This window comes from Octodon degus, unplaced genomic scaffold, assembly GCF_000260255.1.
Source record: "Octodon degus isolate 3935 unplaced genomic scaffold, OctDeg1.0 scaffold00023, whole genome shotgun sequence".
Classification (NCBI taxonomy): domain Eukaryota; kingdom Metazoa; phylum Chordata; class Mammalia; order Rodentia; family Octodontidae; genus Octodon; species Octodon degus.
The window spans coordinates 7950660-7966813 of NW_004524599.1; the positions used below are offsets into that span (position 1 = coordinate 7950660).

The following is a 16154-nucleotide window of genomic DNA, read 5'->3' on the forward strand; positions in this document are numbered from 1 at the left end:
AATAAAGTTTTAAATCTCCCATATCAGGCCGGAGAGATAGCTCAGCAGCATAAACACCTGCCTGGCAAACGCAAGGTCCTGACTTTAATCCCTAGTACCAAAAAATAAATAAAAAACAAAATCTCCCATAATGTGAAAGATTATCATCAAGTAATGCTGTGTATCATTATAATACCAAATGATAACAGTAACATGAATTTAGTGTCCGCCTCTGCATTTGATATATTGAAGATTCCAATGAAAGTTTATATGCTAATAATTTCTGTAATAAAACTATGTCTGATAAAATTGGAATCTTTATTTAAGTGTTTAAAATTAAACCAGTTCTCTTTAATAGTGCATGAATGTTCTTTGGTGGAAGGAACTATGTAGAGATTTTGCCCTGGCAGTAATTTTCCTCTTTAAGTGAAGATTTTGTAGTATGAGTAATTGCTGCTGATTACACCTTCCCTGTTTATTAGACAATCACCTGCTATCAGTTTTTTTGTGTTTTATTAGAAGCCAAAATCCATACTGGGTTGTCCTATAAGGAAGGGGAAAAGGGGGAAAGAAGAGAAATGAGCTGGGAGTGCTTGCGCCCCCCATGCCTTCCCAGCAGCAGGAGAGCAAGGTGGAGGAGGAGGTGGAGGAAGAGGAAGAGGAAGAGGTCGGGGCCAGCCTGGGCAGCTCAGCCAGACACTGCCCATCTCAGGATAAAAAATGTAAAGTACATATGAAAAGAATTGGAGGGCCTGGGTTATAGCTCAGCATATCCTGGCAAGCACAAGGTCCCAAGTTCAATCCCTGGTACTTTGAGGAGGAAAAAAAAAAAAAAAGGAAAGGAGGGGAAAGAAGTTCAGGAATGCATCCTCAGGGAACGGAAACACCGCTGCTCAGCCTGGGGCCAGGAGCAGGAAGGAATCACTCACAGTCAAGAAGCAGGGAAAAGCTAGGGCCCACTTAGGTCAGCCTGCTTTGCTAAGGGGACAGTGGGCAAGTTTCTAAGGGCAATCTCACGTCAGGGTGAGGGGCAGGGGCATTATAAAGGGTTCAAGGCGTGGAAAGGTTTGGAAGCAAACCTTCCGGGGTCACTGCATTCCCAGGATGACTCACCGCTGCCAGCCTTTCAGGCTCAGGGAGCTGTGACAAGGTTGTTGGTCATAGCTGGAGGCGACAGGGCCAGCACCACAGCCTGCAGGAAACCTATTCTCATGAGGGCAGACCGATTTCTGCTGCACATGATCTTGCTCTTGCCAAGTTGGCAGCATGCTTTAATGAGGGACTTTTGTTGCTGAGTGATTTATTTATTTATTTATTTATTTATTTATTTATTTAACGTATTTAGTACCAGGTCTCACTACACAGATCCTACTTGTAGTGATCCTTCCAGTTTTTCAGCCTCTCAAGTGCTGGGATTACAGGCACGTGCCACCATATTGAAGTCTCAGCGCGCCTCTGGGGCAGGGCCGGTATGGCACCTGAGCTATCTGGCCGGCCCTTGCTGCTGAGGGTTTATTTTATTTACTTATTTTAGGGAAGGGTCTACAGGGTGTTCAGGGTCTCACTACTAGATCAGACTCATAGTGACCCGCCTGTTTACAGCCTCCCAAGAGCTGGGATTACAGGTGTGCATCACCACGCCCAGTCTCAATTGCTGTCTCACTCAGTGCGCCTCAGGGGCAGGGCTGGCAGGCAGGCCCGGGGACGGAACCCCCAGCCCCTGCACCCAGCTTGTGGGGGCTTAAATCTGCTGAGCTATTTGGCCAGCCTGCTGCTGAGGGTTTAAACCCTTTCTCGTTACCATGGATTACCCCTCCGTCTGTCTCAGAAATGTGAAACCTTTGTAAGGGATTCTGTTTGTAAAAGGCAAAAGCTCATCCTTCCCAGAACTGTTTTGACTTCCTAAATTAATAGCATCCAGGGCCAGCCAGATAGCTCAGCGGATTAAAGCACCTGCCGAGGCAGACGAGGGGCTGGGAGTTCATTCCAGGCGGTGTGCCATGCCAGCCCCATCCCCGGGGCCTGCTGAGATGGCAGTCGGACTGGGCATGGTTGCACAAGCCTGTAATCCCAGCGCTTGGGAGGCTGAAAAATGGGAACAACTCGTAGTGACGAGTCCAATCTGTGTAGTAAGATCCTGGAGACTCTGTACTAAATACATAAAGAAATAATAAATAGCATCTTCCTCCGAGATGGTGTCCACACGAACCCTACGATGAATGTGCATGAGAGGACTCTCTGCAGACCACCCAGGTCTGTGAAACACTGGCTTCCATGGCGCCTGGCCCTGCGAGCCCCCCTCGTATGCACAGGAGCCCCCCAGGTGTCTGCTGTGGAGCTCTTCGGTTTTCCTAGGTTCCAGGTTACACATCTGCCTTCCTGCACGTTCAGCTGTTCACCAACGTCTGACTCAGAGTGCACATTTGAAGGAGTGACAAGGAAGTGCCAGTGGTTTTGAAGAGAACTGTGCCTTCCCAGGTTTTTTTCAGGACAAATAAGAGGGTCAAATGTTTAGTTACTTACAGAATGTGTGATTTGTTTGCAAAGTGTATGTCTGAGGGGTCAAGATGTTGTTAGGCTCAGGTCAACAATTTCTGACGTTGCCAGTCATGCGGAAGGCCCAATACTATTATGGGCTACTGGACTCTTTTAGAATATTTTGCTGAGTTAACACACCTATCATATTCAAATGACAGAACTAAACAAAAAAGGGGATACAGATGAACGTCTATTTTGTATCTGTGTATTCAAAATGGTTAGGATAGATATATAGTTACATTCTCTTAATGAATAGAATGATTTGTTCTAATGGTGTTTGTAAATAGGGTATCATGTCCGCATCTTGTACAGCAAATAACCAATAGGAAGAGAGTATGCAATGTGTTAATTATTGGAACTGTCCTACCAGTTTGATTTGAAACTGTCTCATTGCTATTTGTTTCTCAATAAAATTATGGGGGAAAAAAGGTGTTGTTATGGTTCATCCTCTAAATTTATCCCTAGTCTCCTGTCCAGTGGGTCTGGCTTTGTTCGTACAGATTCTGTTTTTGTTTATGGTCTGCTATCGTACAAACCTCTGAAATGACTGCTTTGCTCTTCCAAGGTGTAAATCCCAAGCATGTGTCCCTCAGAGCCAGCGGGAAGGACATCAACTCGTATGCTTGGAATAACCAGCTATTTCCTAAGTCCCTGGGACCTGTGGGTGCAGAAGGTGCTTTCAAAAGGAATAACGCAGGTAAAACAACAGCACAGCTAAGACATCGATGCTGCTTGCTGCCTAGGGATACTTACTTTTACCTGTTCTCCACAGCTGCCTCCCAGGGGCGTGTGTGCCCCAGGCGGGGGCCAGAGGCTTTGCATCTGAGACTTGGGCACAGACAGTGTGAAGGATGTCATCTGCCAGGGGCTTCCCTTCCGTCCAAGCCCTCTCCCCACTAGATTGGCCTCATCGACTGACTGAGAGCTGTTCCTCAGCTCTCCTGCTTCACAAAAGCAAGGCCTCTCCTGGGTTAAGCTGACCTGTTTCCTCCCGAGGTGTAAGAACACCTGTGGTGCCGAGAAAAGGGACCATCTGTCACACTTGAGTCAGCGTGGAGAGAATAAGAGACCCTTGAGGACTACACAGAAAATCTTTTCTATTTTTTATTATTTTTTGTGTTTTGTTTTTTGAGATGGTTCCATGAGGCAGTTCGGGATTGCTTGAGCTCACCTTGTAGCCTAGGCTGCCCTGGAGCTGCTGCCTCAGCCTTTGGAGTGCTGGGCTCACAGGTGTGTGCCACCACTCCCTGCCTTGTTTTTTGTTTTGTTTTGGTTTTTGTTGTTGTTGTTGTTGTTCTGTTTTGTTTTTGGCTTTTTGTGAAACAAGGACTTACTTTGTAGTTCAGGCTGGGCTTGAACTCACTATGGAGCCCTTGCCTCTTGAGGTGATCCTCCCGCCTCAGCCTCCTAAGTGCTGGGATTAAGGTGTGTGCTACCACGCCCAGAGAATCTTTTCTAAGGCTGGAGATTTTCAGTTCTTAGCTTTCAGAAAGTAGAAGCAGGATCTAGTGGAGTTGTGAGCTGGCAGGTACCTAAAGATCACTTTCATGAGATCACTGTATGGCTTTTGTTTTGATTTGTTGCAGTACCAGGGATTGAACTCAGGACCTTGTGCTTGCCAGGCAGGCACTTATTCTACTGCGCTATGTCCCCAGCCCCACTGTATGACTTTGGGTCTGCAGCCCAGAAGAGTACAAAGAGTAGGCCAGCAAAGCTGTACGAAAAGCACCATTCATTCCCAGACTCTTCGTTCTTAACAGAGTTTCCCAGTGGTTCTCTCTGCAGGTGAGGCAGACAGACAGGAACAGGGACAAGGACAGATGCTGAATCCCACATGGCTCCGGCAACATGCATTTGTGAAACTTAAGCTACTTGACGTCTCATTTTCCTCATGAAGAGCTGTGTGTTCCGAGCCAGGCATGGTGACCTTAACCTGTAATCCCAGCACCCTGATGTAGGATGTAGGATATAGGATATAGCTATACATCAGCTATACATCCTACACCAGGATGTAGGATATAGCTCAGTGTGTAGGCTGTTCAGATGTCAGACAGGGACAGGAACAGAAAGGTGTTTCCAAGAAAACCTACTTTTCATGTTTAGTAATCAAAATCATAATATTCATCTTTTCCCATTAATTTCATATAATGAATCATTCTAACTTAATCTACAAAAAAGTAAATGGCTACAGAAATTTAAAACTTTTTAAAAATTCATACATATTTTTGAGTGATCAATTTAAAGACTTATTAGCCTAAAATTATATTTGGATAAAATTTGGAAGTGCATACTTGTGATGCAGCACTTGGGAGGCTGCGGCAGGAAGATCACTCTGAGCTCGAGGCCAGGCTGGGTGACGTAATCTAATTCAAGGTCAGCCTGTACTCCATAGTGAGACCCTGTCTCCAAGAATTTTGGGGAACCTCTTAAGTTTTCTAACTCTATTAAGCAGAGCCTGATGAATAAGGGTGGGAATAGATTTCAAAGATGTGACATACTGGTGGCATGAGCACTCACCTGGCCGAGGCACAGTTGGTCCGTATGGGTCTATAATGTTTTAGCTCATGGAGGAAAAGGGATGTTAGTAATTTATGCAGTGTGGCTGTAGATATTTCCAAAGCTACTCCCTGCAGCCCATTAGCATGATCGTCAGAAGCGGTGGATTTTCACGCAGCATCCTTTCAGCAAGCTCTAAAAGATACCCAGGGCAAGAAGACCTCAGCACATGGGATTAACAGTAAGGTCCTGGAGTGCTGAGGATGCTATATAAATATCACAGCTCCTACGGAGCCGCTCCTTGTACCTGTCGCCCTCCACCACAGTGCTGCACCTCTCATTCAATGTCACCTTCTATTGAAATTTCCCTTCCAAATGAAGAGGGTAACAGTTAAAAAGAACATGAAGTGAGTTATATGGAATGACATACATAGCAAGGTACTTTTATTATAATTTCTTCAAAAGTAATTTTTTGTTCTTCAATATGAGACTCATAACTAATGGAAGAAAGGATTCTCTGTGTTCCTTAAAAGAATCCCTAGTTGTGCATAATCCACACAGTTTCAAATTTGCTAAACAGGCAATTCAAATGAAATATTGTCTTTATTCAATGTTCCAAATAAACATATATGAATTAATCTAAAAAAAAGGAATTTTTGGAAGCTAAGATATGAATGAAAATATAATTTTAGGGGTATGGGTGGTAGCTCAGTGGTAGAGCATTTGTCTGGATATACAAAGCCCTGAGTTCTGTTCCTAGTACTACAAAAAATATATAATTTTAAGGCCAGGCATGGTGCACATGCCCATAACCCCAGCATTCAAGAGGCTGAGGCAGGAGGGTTGCCACAAGTTCAAGGCCAGCCTCAGCTACATAGTGAGTTCAAGCCCAGCCTGAACACAGTGAGACCTTTTCTATAAATAGTAGAAATAAATACATACCATTTTAGGAGAAGAGAATTAATGTGAAATTTCCAAATGTGACTAGATAAATTTTTATATCAGAATAGGTGGGCATAAAAGCATATGCTATTTAGATTCCATTGGCTATATTTAACAGAAAGACATAGTGGTTTGATTTTTTGAAAAATATTTATAATTTCAGTATTCCAGAAATAACATCATTTGCAACTGTTATGATGAAAAATTTTAGATATCAACTTATAAGTATATGAAGAGATACAATCTTTTAAAGATGTGGTTGTGGGCTGGGATTACAGTTCAGTGGCACAAGCACCTGCTTGGCAAGCAGAAGGTCCTGAGTTTGATTCCCAGTAAAAAAAAAAAAAAAAAAAATGTGGTTGGTAGCTGGGCCTGTGGTACATACTTACAATCCCAGGGATGCTGAGGCAGGAGGACTGCAGGTGTGAGTGCAGCCAGGGAAAGTTAGCAACTTAGAGAAACCCTGTGCCAAAATAAAAGGTAAAAAGGGGCTAGAGATGCAGCTTACTGGGGAAGCCCTGGGTTTAGTCCCTGTTTACTACAAACAAACAAAAAAAAAAAAGAAAAAGAAAAAGAAAACAAAAAACGGGTGGCAGTAGATCTTAAAGTGTGGCAGTTGTGGTTCCAGGAAGTGTGCCACCTGCTGAGGCGTCCTGATGAGAGAGCGGCCCACTTGCTCTTTCTACCCGTGTCTCCCTCTCCTAACGACTTAAGTCACCCATGTATGGAGCTGCGGTCTCTGTCTGTCTGTCTCTCTGTCTGTCTCTCTGTCTCTCTGTCTCTGTCTCTCTCTGTCTCTCTGTCTCTCTCTCTCTCTCTCTCTCTCTCTCTCTCTCTCTCTCTCTCTCTCTCATCTTCTTGAGATGGGGTCTTCATACACAGCCCAGGCTGATCTCGAACTTGCAAGGATCCTTCCGCCTCAGCCTCCCAAGTGCTGGGATTACACGCGTGTGCCCCCACGCCTGGTAGTCGTTTACTCACGTTTCCTCTGTTATTTAAAAACAGTATTCACAGAACCAAAGAGTCACACAAACAAGTTCAGAGGACAGCATGACAGCTTTAGGGACACACAGTGGGCACCATGGAAAGCCGTGAACACACGGGAATGTCTTCTCTTACGAGTCTTTTCATGAATCATCTCATTTTTTCTCTGCTTTTTCTGTAACATCCTCATTACTATTCATTCTTCCTTCCCATCTGCCTTCTCTTTAGAGGAAAGCATAATAAAACCAATTGAAAAACTATCATGCAATGAAAGTTTTCCTGAGCCGTTAGAGGCCCTTCCAGGTAACTTCTGCCGAGGACAACGAGCACAGCTTGTTCCCTGGCTCCCTGTGATCGTCCTCTCGACTTTGCCCAACCCCATGTCCAAGGCCGAGGTGACCTGCTTTTCCAGGTCACAACAGGAGTGGGACAGCGAGAAGCGTTCCACGTCCTCACGAGCCTCGTCCTAAAGCCCTGCTTCTCTTGTCTTCTTAAATTCACGTTGGCAACCTGTAGAAATCAGGCGGTCAGGCAAGTCATCTGTGGAAAAGGCTGAAAAGAGTGTTTTCTAACTCTGTGAGCTGTATTCCTAGGAGATAGATAGATAGATAGATAGATAGATAGATAGATAGATAGATAGATAGATAGAGAGATAGAGAGATAGACAGATAGATAGATAGATGTAGTGAAATTCATTTCTTAAGCAACAACAATCATTTAAAAGAAAAAGTTGGGGCTGGGGTGATAGCTCAGTGGTGTAAGCACAAGCGCAAAGACCTGGGTTCAATCCCCGGTGCCACATGCCACCCTGGCCCCTCTGGACACTGAAATGGGGCACGGTGATGCGTGCCTGTAATCCCAGCACTGGGGATGCTGAGACCGAAGGATCACTGTGAGTCTGAACTGTATAGTAAGACCCTGTATTGACTAAATAAATGAAAATTAAAAAATAAGTGAAAGAGAATCCAGTCGATTTCCTAGGGCATTACCCCTGGTTTCTGCAGTGCTCACCACTAGCTCCAGCCTGGAAACTGAAAGCTCCCGGGTACCGGGAATAATACGCCAAGGTAGTTTAAGAAGACTTGATTCTCTGTGCCTTCTTTCCTCGCGCCCCCTCCCAGCAGCAGCAGACCCCACAGGCCCTCGCCTGGCGCATGGCTTGTAGTGCTGACCACGTCCCTGCTTTGGCATTCACTAGCTTTCAGGATTTGGGATGAGTTATTTACCAGTTTCTCCATCTATAAAATGGACAAAATTTTATTTATTTAGATATTATCATACAATTCTGCCCAGGATTTTTATCACGCAATAGGCACTGCTATGAGATGCAGTCCTGGTATTCAACTTCCTTCCCAAAAGTCTTTCTGAAATGAAGGACAGGTTGCCAATTCCAGCTGAGTGTGAGCTGTCAGAAGAGGCTCGTTCAGGCAGCTGTGCCGTGTGGGCTTCAGCAGGGCCCAAAGCTCAGGGAGAGATCCTTCCGGGAGGCTCATTATACTGTTTCCAGTGTTCATTGCTTCCAGGGCAAATATTTCTTAAGAGCTGTCTGTGTGATGGCAGGAACATAAAGCTCAGGATTCAGACATACGGACAGAGGACACCTCAGTTTGGGCTGCCGGGGGCCAGTTCTTTGGGCTGTCAAAGCGGAGCACTGGAGTCCCTGCCGGCATTGCCTGGGCCTCCACGCTGGGCCGCGCCAGGCTCTGGGCTGTCTCTGCCGCCTTTGCCAGGCCTCCCGCTCTTGTGCTGCGAGCGCTTCGAGCTGCGTCTAGCAGGCCTGCTCTGCCCCCACCCACCTCTCCAATCCCTTCCCTCGGTTCCTTCCCTCAGTGTGGACGTTCCTTGGGGTCTTTTCCAGATCTCTGCATGCTGTGCAGTCCCCCGAGCCCAGACCTTGGGCCCCCAGACCCTGAACACCAACCTCTCAGCATCCTCAGGGCAGCGTGTCTGCCTCCCCTGCTCTGCTCTTCTGAGCCACCTAGGCTACACCATGGGGGCTCCATAGCCGCCCTTCAGAGCACCCACCAGCCGCCTGCCCTCCACACCTCGGTGACGGCGGCGGTCTGACCCTCATCCTCATCCCTGTTCACCTCCTGGCTGGGCTCCTCCTCCCACCCTCAGGTTTCCCCCTTCTGGCCGCCAGACCGACTGCTCACTCACGTGTTGGTGGATGGGATGCCCATCGCTGGCACAGTTGCCCGCCAGTGCTTGGCTTGCATGGCTTTTGGTCCCTACAACAACCCTGGGAGAGGAAGCCCACTTGTGACACGTTTAGAAGATGACCAGAGAGAGGCGCAAAGAATGCTTCAAGGATCAGGGGCTCGTGGCAGGAAACGCTTGAGGGTGGAGAAGCAGCGTAATTAAAAGCTTTCTGGCGCATCCAAGGTGCGCCAAGCAAACCTGCCTGAGCTCAGCCCCTTGGTGGTCATGGAAGCTGGGGCAGACCACCTGGCCTCGAGGAGCCACAGTGTGCGAGTGGTAACAGTGGGCGCCCGAGAGGGTTGTTCTAGGGACTGGGTGGGGCGTCTGGACGGCCAAAGCTTAGCCTCGAGCACAGTAGGTGCTCAAAAAAACTTACTTAGAATAATTCAAAGTTAGTCGATGGCACTTACAAATGCTCACCTTCTGACTCTGAAACGTTATGATACATCACTAGGAAATCTTGGAAGTTACACTACTTACAACCAGTCAGGATATATCCCTTCCTTTCTCAAAAAAGAAGTTGGGTCAGCCGGCCAGAGGATCCACTTGGCGCCCCTCGGGGGGACTTCAGGTAAGAACAGATTTAGCTAAGAACAGCTTCGGATGTAGTTTTTGAGATTTCTGAACTGAGAGGTGATTTTTTTTTCCTCTTAAATTTAGATGGTCACTTTTGCTGAGTAGACTTTTAAGTTAGTCTTGCCTGCTTAACACAGTTCTCATTGTTTCTTTTTTCTTTCTTTCTTTTTTTTTGTGGAACTGGGGATTGAACTCAGGCCCTTGCGCTTGCCAGGGAAGCACTTATTCTACTGAGCCATCTCTCTGGCTCCTTCTAATTGTTTCTGTCATCATGTCCCTTTCCTCCAAAAATATGGCTGACAGGTAATAATTAAGAGAAGAGCTATCTGTAAAGCAGTGTCTGTGACACACAGATTCTGTTCCAGAAATGACAGCCTCTACTCGGCATGAAAGACAGTGAAGTCCCACATGACCGGAAGGCACATCCCTCGGGTAGGAGCCAGGGAGAGCCTGCTCCTCGCGTGAGGGAGGCAGGAGTGAGGAGGGACTGAAGACATCAAAGCCGTTTGTGAAAAGATTTAGTTCTCTATCATTTGAGATATTTATGTTTTAGTTTATCATTTATAGAATAATGTTTCACTAATTTTAAAGATTTTATAAATTTTTTAGCAGTAACATATGAATGAAATAAGCCTTATGATTAAAAGTTTGGGATTCAGGAATAGGTTACCACTTAAAGGGGTTTTAATGACCCATAATTATCCTAATATAAAATGAAGTTTCTTGCCAAGTACAGTGCCACATATCTGGAATCCCAGCTACTAAGAAGGCTGAGGCAGGAAGATCACAAATTAGGCTAGCCTGGGCAACATGGCTAACATGGTCTCAATAAAAATTCTTAATTTTAGAAACTGCTTTGATTTTCAAAAGGAAATTAGAGCTCTCTATGTGTTGCTCCATGAAACTAAAATTTTACAGGCCTCGTTATCCTAAATGCATTTTCTATAGTGATACTGTGTTTGAATATTGCTTAACCATAACTATTGGGGTCTTGGCCTATCCCAGTCTCCTAAATGAGTGAACAGCAAATGGCTTAAATAAAAGAGACAGGTGGTACGATTTTAGGGCTCCAGGAAGACCAAAATCCTCTAATGAAATTCAAGATTCCCTGTGGTTCAGATCAAGAATTTCTCTGGATGGGCTATATTTATTTGGTTTCAAACAAAGGAAGGATACGGAGGCAAGCCCATGAACTTCTCCAAGTAGTAAATGTTGCCAAGTAAGAGAACTGTTATCGCTAAGGTGGGCAGCTTTATTGCTCTAGAAAAGGGCTGCAGCAGCCCACATCCTTGGTTGCCTCTGCCGAGGTTACCTTGACTTCAGAGCACCGTGCATGTGCTCTTTTCCAGCGCAGCCAGAGGTCCCTGCGTCCAGCAGCCTAGCACTGTGCAGCCAAGATCAGCATATAACTGCAATGTGGTGTTACCAGCTTCCCCCCTTCCCCTTCTCCATGGATGGCATCGGCCTAGAATGGATGCACAGCCAGATTATGTAGGAGCTTCAAGGAAGACCTAACACCGGTACTCCTCATACTTTTTAATGAAATGGAGAGGAAAGGACTATTTCCAAAATCATTCTTAAAAGCTAACCAGAATCAGACAACAGTCGAACCAAAAAAGAGAGCTATAGGCCAGTTTCTCTAATGAACATAGATGGAAAATCCTCAATGAGAGACTGACAAACAGTGCAACAAATCACCAAAAAGATTATGTACTGTGACCAAGTAGACTTCATGCTAGGAATGCAAGGATGGTTCAGCACATGCAAATAATAAATGTAATTTACATAAAGAGAAGTCAAAAATCACATGATCATCTCAATAGATGCAAAAAAAGCTTTTGCTTTTCACAAAATCCAACATCCACTTAGGAAATTTAAAGAACCATGAAGCATAAGTACAAAAGCCCTGTATCTCTACATGATAAATGCCATTTGTGACCAATGTACTGCTAGCATCATATTAAATGGAGAAGACCTTAAAGTCCTCCAAAATGAGGACTAGGATAGGCATGCCCACATCGAGAATATGTAAAGAAGTCAAAAAATTAGTAAAAGACCAAAGTAGAAGGCCCAAGCAAAACATGGGCAATGGAAATGAATAGATACTTCTCAGAAGAAGTACAGATGGACAATAAATACATGAAGAAACACATATTGTCACTGGTCATTAGAGACGTGCAAATTAAAACTGCACTGAGATACTCTTTTATCCCAGAAAGAATGGCTGTCATCAGAAAATCTAATAACGAATGCTGGCAGGATGAGGGAATAAGGAACACTTCGACCTGGTTGGTGGAAATGTAAACTAGTACAACCACTGTGGAAATCAGTGAGGCGATTCCTCAAAAAACTAAACATAGAGATGGTGTTCAACCCTTCTATTCCCTTTCTAAATATCTTCCCAACGGAGTTAAAATCCTATTACAGGGATAACAGCACACCTATGTGTATAGAAACACAACTTACAATAGCTAGCTCTTGGAAACAGAGTTCATGTCTATCAGCAGGTGACTGGACAGGGAAAACGTCGTATGTGCACATGGCAGTGTACGGCTCTGCCATAAGAAAGGTACACTTGAGGCGTTTGGAGGTAAATGGATGCATGTTGAGAACATGATAGTGAAGTAAGGCAGACTCACAAGCTTAAATACTGCATAGAGATACATCTTATGTGAAAAACAAAATATGAATATACAAATAAAGAACAAAATAGAGAAATAGGAAGTAGGGAGAAGTTCAGATATGTCCCCAAAATACATATTTTGTTGTTTCAAAAATATTTTAATATATATGCTAGTTTGTTTCATTTACATTGTTAGTTTATCTTAGATTGTTACGAGTTTTTGTTACAGTGTTTCTTTTATAACAATCATCTTGATTTATATCTTACGCTCTGAGAAACTACTTTGAAAATAATACTATATTAACTATAATTATTCTCTCATTTTATAGTAAAATTTTGCTTTGTTTTGCTTTTATTTTTAATAAAATAAAAAAGAAATGCGGGCTCATAAACTGCTGACAAGTTTGTGTCAACGTAATACTACCGTAGAATTTTTGCTTTTAAAAAAAAGCCAATGAGAGTGGTGCATGCCTGTAATCTCAGCACTCAGGAGGCTGAGGCAGGAGATCACTTGAATTCAAGGCCAACCTGAGTAGCTAATAGTGAGATCAAAGCCAGCCTGAACTGTGGAGAGAGATCCTGTCTCAAAAAACAAAAATAGGCATAATGGGAGGCTGAGGGAGGATGGTAGATTTCAACCTAGGCAGGGCAATGTAGTTACTTATTGAGGCCCAGTCTACAAACAAAAAAATTTTAAAAATGAGCTGAGGATGTAACTCACTGTAAAGATCCTGGATAATCCCAATACTACAGAAACATTAAGAAATTTAAAAATAAAAAACCTCAAAGACCAGTGAATTAATGTTTTTTTAATGTATTTGGTGCAGGGTTCATGCAGGTTGGACTTGGTAGTGATCATCCTGTTTTCAGCCTCCCCAGCACTGGGATTACAGGCACGCACCACCATGTCCAGTCTTGGTGGCAGGCTCAGTGTGCCCAGGGCCAGGACCCGTGCTATCCCTGCATTTGCCAAAGCAGGCGCTTAGTCCACTGAGCTATCTTGCCAGCTCTGAATTAATCTTTTAAAGATAAATTCAAATCCCCCTGAGAAAAGGATGAATTAATTTATTTCTAATAGTCAAGGACTGGGGATGTAGCTCAGCAGCGTAAATGCCTATCTGGCAAGCCCAAGATCCTGAGTTCGATCCTTGGTATAGCAAAAAAGAAAAAAATCTAATAATCAGATAAATACAACTCCAGTTTCTGACTCTGATTTCTTCCAGAATTCACCTGGAGCACGAAGCCCGGTCAGGGACAGTTCGCAGGAGCCACATACAGCCCCAGCACCAAAACCCTTCCCGTCGTGACGGGTGCCCAGCCGGTGTCCTCAGTGCCTGGGAGGACTGACTGGGCGGCCAAGTATGGAGGCCACCGCTAGGCCAGGACCTCACCAGGACAACAGAGGCCTCTGCGGAGAGGAGCTCGGCCCTGGCCAGGCGGCCTCCACGCTCCACGCCACTGATCTCGGGGAAACAGCGCAGCAGCGGGCACCTGGCCGAGCACAGAGCACCTCCTATTTTCTTTCTTCCCTAGAAATGAAACGTGTTCTCCTAGCACCGTGGCCCACAGTGCTGAGACACGAGTAGGACTTCACAAAGTATTGAATAAACTATTTGCCAAAGTATCAAGTATTTGATCGACCACGTAACAGGTACAAAGTACAATAAGAAGCTTTATTTAAAAGCCTCCAGAAAGTGTCGAGAATGTTTGTTTTCGTTTGTTACATCCTGGCCTAACCTGTTGAATGTTTCTTTGCTGAGCAGTGACAGCCGGGGGACACCCATCCCGCCTCCTGCCTGTGCCCTGTGGGGACAGGCTGTGCTCCCAAACTTCAGAGAGACTGTCACTTTCATTAATTTTTCTATCCTCAAACTGAGATCAGTGGCAACTCCGGCCTTGAGCAGACTCATCTTTCTTAGAAATAAATTTATCGGGGCTGGAGAGATGGCTCAGTGGTCTAAAGCACCTACTTGAAACAAGCTTAGCAAAGCACAGGGACCGCGGTTCGATCCCCCAGCACCACATGCCAGCCAGCCGCGCCCCCTGGTGGGCTGAGCTGGCCACACACACACACACACACACACACACACACACACAAATAAATAAATGTAATAAATAAAAATAAATAAATATTTAAAAAAAATAAATTTATCTATAATGTAGACGAGAACAAAATGGGGCCTCCAGCTTTCACTGCAGCTGTGACCGCATGGTGACTGTCCCTTCGCAGCTTCCATACCAAGCAGTCACTTGGTTAGGGTAGTTCTGGAAACGGAGTTGGACGCTTGTTTACCCCACCTTGCAAATCCGCCACACACCAAGTGACAAAGATGACGCGTGCCAGCTGCACCCCACAGCAGTGCCCTGCTGCGGAGACCCTCAGTTCCGCTCCCAGAACACAAGCCCTCGGCTGCTTTGGTGATGGGATTTTAAAAAACAATTTTGTACACCTTTTTCCTTAGTTTTACTCCTACATTTGTATTTAAGAGATTTCGAACATGCGGCTATTTTATCTTCCTGGGCTGCACCTTAGCACTGTGTGTTCTTTTTAAAGAACAGTAATGTTACCAGCCGTGATGCTCTTACGCATTTTATGACTTAGTAACAGGCGCTACTGGGGTCACTGTCATCTCGTGGACATTATCCGCAGGCACGCTGAACACAACCCCACCGTGACAGGTCCCTCCGCAGTCAGCCGTTCAGAGTTCACATGTTGAAGATCGAAACAGTAACTTACCCTCGCAGCAGTGGGATCTGTTTGTACAGTTCTAATGTCTCCAAGTTTATAATTTTTTTCTGTTTCTGAGGAGAACTGTGAATATTTAAATAAATATGGCTAACTAATGTGTTTTCTTTACATTTAAGTTTTTTTTAACCCTGAAGTCTGTTTTAAGTAGTAGATTTTTGTGTGTGTGTGTGGCAGTTTTGGGTTTACAGAGACATTCATCAAAATGTCCAGAAAGAGCTAAGCTGTATGTGGTGGTGAAACCTTTAATCCTAGCACTCAGGAGGCTGAGGCAAGAGGATCGCCACAAGTCAAGACCAGCGTCAGCTACATGGTGAATTCCAGGCCAGTCTGAACTACAAAGTGAGATCCTGTCAAAAATAGTACAGAATTTAATGGAGAACCTCTCACCCTCACCGCAGTTTTCCCTTCGGTATCTTGCCTTACCCGGGTACGTTTATTACAGTGACCAGCCAGCATCAATACAGTGTTAGAGCCCATGCTCTCTGTCACGATGTTATATTTTAGTATTTTAAGGCTTTATAAACCGTTCCCACACTTTCATAAACCTTTCCCACACTTTTAAAAACACTTCTAATGTTCTTTACCCTTTTCTAAACTCATAAGCTACATAATTTTAACATACTGTCCAGTACAGTGTATTCATGCTGTACTGTAAAGAAATACTGTAAACTTTAGATTTAATATTTTGTTGTAATTAACATTTTTAATGTTTTTAATATTTTAGAAATTTTAGACAAAAATCATGAAAACCATAAGTCCTACAGATATACATATGTTGTACTGTACACTACCACAAAATCCTGGAATATAGTGGAAAATCCACAATAAATAACTTAAATCATATTTTTTGAAAACCTGCAAAACAGTCCATGAAAGTCGAACCTCCAAGTAGCGAGGGACAATTGTACTTCTTCAACCATTCTCTCTCCAGAATCATGGGGTTGGAATCAGCGTGTAGCTCTTCCACAGTGGCGTCCCTCACGCAGCGCTGACAGCTCCTCGCGTCTTCCTAGCCTATTAGCTCCCGTTCAGCACCGACTCACACTCCATGTGCACTGTCCCCCG

General features: G+C 44.6%; 1 protein-coding gene across 4 annotated transcripts in view; it reads left to right on the plus strand.

Annotated features, from left to right (window-relative positions):
- Mak (male germ cell associated kinase) overlaps positions 1–14070 on the plus strand; it is a 64578-nt gene extending 50508 nt beyond the window's left edge. For 2 of the 4 annotated variants that reach the window (XM_004628366.2, XM_023712045.1), the window contains exons 12-14: positions 3083–3214; positions 9596–9712; positions 13564–14070. In XM_004628366.2, the coding sequence (XP_004628423.1) occupies positions 3083–3214; positions 9596–9712; positions 13564–13718 (404 nt within the window). In that variant the 3' untranslated portion in view covers positions 13719–14070. Of the gene's footprint in view, positions 1–3082; positions 3215–7167; positions 7243–9595; positions 9713–13563 lie in introns of all 4 variants that reach the window. The other 2 variants (XM_004628365.2, XM_004628367.2) reach the window with 2 other exon arrangements.
- Positions 14071–16154: the final 2084 nt, after the last annotated feature.